The sequence below is a fragment of the Sceloporus occidentalis genome, unplaced genomic scaffold (assembly GCF_023333645.1).
Source record: "Sceloporus occidentalis isolate IW3139 unplaced genomic scaffold, rSceOcc1.0.p SCAF_2, whole genome shotgun sequence".
Lineage (NCBI taxonomy): Eukaryota > Metazoa > Chordata > Lepidosauria > Squamata > Phrynosomatidae > Sceloporus > Sceloporus occidentalis.
Window position 1 is genome coordinate 183,154,716 of NW_028316982.1, and position 2,382 is coordinate 183,157,097.

General features: G+C 43.5%; 1 protein-coding gene across 7 annotated transcripts in view; it reads right to left on the reverse strand.

Annotated features, from left to right (window-relative positions):
- CTPS2 (CTP synthase 2) overlaps nucleotides 1-2,207 on the reverse strand; it is a 92,886-nt gene extending 90,679 nt beyond the window's left edge. For 6 of the 7 annotated variants that reach the window (XM_089511673.1, XM_089511671.1, XM_089511670.1 and 3 more), the window contains exon 1: nucleotides 2,125-2,207. In XM_089511673.1, coding sequence (XP_089367799.1) covers nucleotides 2,125-2,201 — 77 coding nt within the window. In that variant the 5' untranslated portion in view covers nucleotides 2,202-2,207. The remainder of the gene's footprint in view (nucleotides 1-2,124) is intronic. The other variant, XM_089511680.1, reaches the window with a different exon arrangement.
- Nucleotides 2,208-2,382: the final 175 nt, after the last annotated feature.

A 2,382-nucleotide genomic window follows, 5' to 3' on the forward strand; every position in this document is an offset into this window, starting at 1 on the left:
CCAATAACCCTCCTCAGTTGCTGGCTATCTGGCTCCTTATCTTCCCTCTGCCTGCTTACTTTCACTGGCTTTTAAGGCTACTGGTGTACACAGAATCCCAGGCTGAGGGAGATGGTGGGAAAGAGCAGGCTGGGTGGCTGGCTAAGCGAGTGGTGGCCAGAGCAACAGCAGTTCTAGATGAGCAGGAGCCACACACTAGCTGTCTCCACAAAGGAGTGTACTGCTCTCCTGAGGGGTTCTGCCTCAGGAAACTTCACACACATGCATCGAAGCAGTGGATGGGGTGGGAGGAATGAAAAGCAAGCTTGATCCCTCTACGTCACAAGCCTGCAGATGCCCACCCCTAGCAAGCAAAAATGTAATGAATGTGTGTGTTTACTTTTCTCTCCAAATTTGAAGACCCTTGAACAATTTTCGACAAATATTTAATGCACTTTAGGGTTTTAAATTTTGAGTTAAGCATCAGTTGTCTATGGCAACAAAATAAAAGGGATCTTTGGTAAAGAAAAGGTTAAAAACCACTTGTTAGATGATAGATTCAACTGTATCTTTCCAATGAGTTTTCTATCAGTGACACACAGGCTGTGGCTGCAGAGTTAATTTCCTTTCATCAAAATGTCTTTATGATGAATGTTTCACCTAAATTACATAAGCTGAAAGACAGAAGAATCACTGTGTCCATACTCAGACAAAAGAAGACTGCTAGAAGTGAATTGGTTGGAGCCAACTGAACAATGGTGCCTAACGCATTTTTACTAACTTTGCTTGATGCCCAGGATGTAAAGGAATCATTAGGTAACACTCCCAAATATCCCAATAAAAATCTGTCATTATGAAGACTTTCACTTTCGCAAACAATTTGACTTTCTAAAATGCATTATATAGATAAAAATAATGAAAACTGCATGGCAGCACTCTTCAAGTATGTTGAACTGGTATGCAAAGGCATCTGATACTGCAGGTAATAAGACAGCTGTCATGATCAGTAGCTGTTGATATCCTTTCATCTATGAAGTTGTCTAATCTTTTAATCCCCTTGGTGGTAGTTAATTCCACAGTAAATATGCATTGTGTAAAGAAATACTTTATCTTATTTGTTCCCAGCCTCTTCTCCTTCAGTGGACTACCCTTAGTTTAATTATGAGAACAAGAGAGAAGAACTTCTGCCTAGCTACTTTCTCCATGCCTTGCTATACACATCAGGTTTCTCCTTAACCCTTTTCTAAGCTAAATGGCCCCAAATGCTGCAAACCTTCCTCAGAAGGGACTTGTTCCAGCCTCTTAATAATCTTGGTGGTCCTTTTCTGTACCCTTTTCCAGATGCAGTTGTCAAAACTGTACATAGCATACGTAAGTGTGATGGTACCACTGATTTGTAGAAGGCCAGCATATAATCCTTTGTTTTATTTCCTCCAACATGGAGTTCCCTTTTTTTTAAACAGCATCCATGTATTAGGATGACATTTTTACTCAGCTGTCTACCATAATCCCAAGGTCTGTTCCTTGGTCCAACAGATTAAATCACCTCAAGTGTGCATGCATTCAAGACACCTACGTCAGCAATGATGGGTTTACATTGAATCTCATTTGCCATTTTAATGCCTTTCCTCCAGTTTGCAGAGCTGTGCTCAGAACTTACTGCAATCACTTTTCACTCTTAACCACGTTAAATAATTTTGGTCTTGTCAGCAAACATGGCTGTAGGGTTTGCTGTACTATGTTGCAGCTGGTTGTATTATTAAGAGTTTGGGCCAAAACACACTGTAGAAATACTCCAGTTTCAGACCATTTTAACTGATCTGGCTCAGTGCTGGGGCATCCTGGGAATTGTAGTTAATTGTGGCACCATAGCTCTCTGACAGAGAAGGCTAAATGTCTCACAAAACTACATTTCCCATAATTCCCCAGCATTGAGCCAGGGCAGTTCAAGTGGTTTCAAACTGGATTATCTTTGTCTGGCTCAAGGCTATGGAATTCTGGGAGCTGGAGTTTATTGTAGGGCCTGTACCCCACAACAAACTCCAACTCCCAGAACTCCATAGCCTTGAGCCAGACAAAGAGTTAAAACGGTACCAAACCGGGTTAATTTCTCCAGTGTGGATGCAGCCTAATAGAGAGACTCACCCTGGCTTGGAGTCCTGTCCTTTCCTGAGGAGGCCCCTGAGGAGCGCCATCATCTGCCATCTTGCAGAGGGAGGCATCTAGGTAGAAACTTCCCTAGTCTCTAAAGCGAAAGGGGCCATTGGCGCTCCCCATGTGCTTCTAGCGCAGGGCATGGTGGGAAACGTAGTTCTCCGGGACGCAACGGGGGATCGGATTGGCCCTTCCGTGTCACGTGGCGAGTGAAAGGCCACGCGGGGATTGGCTGGAAGGAAAGGGAGG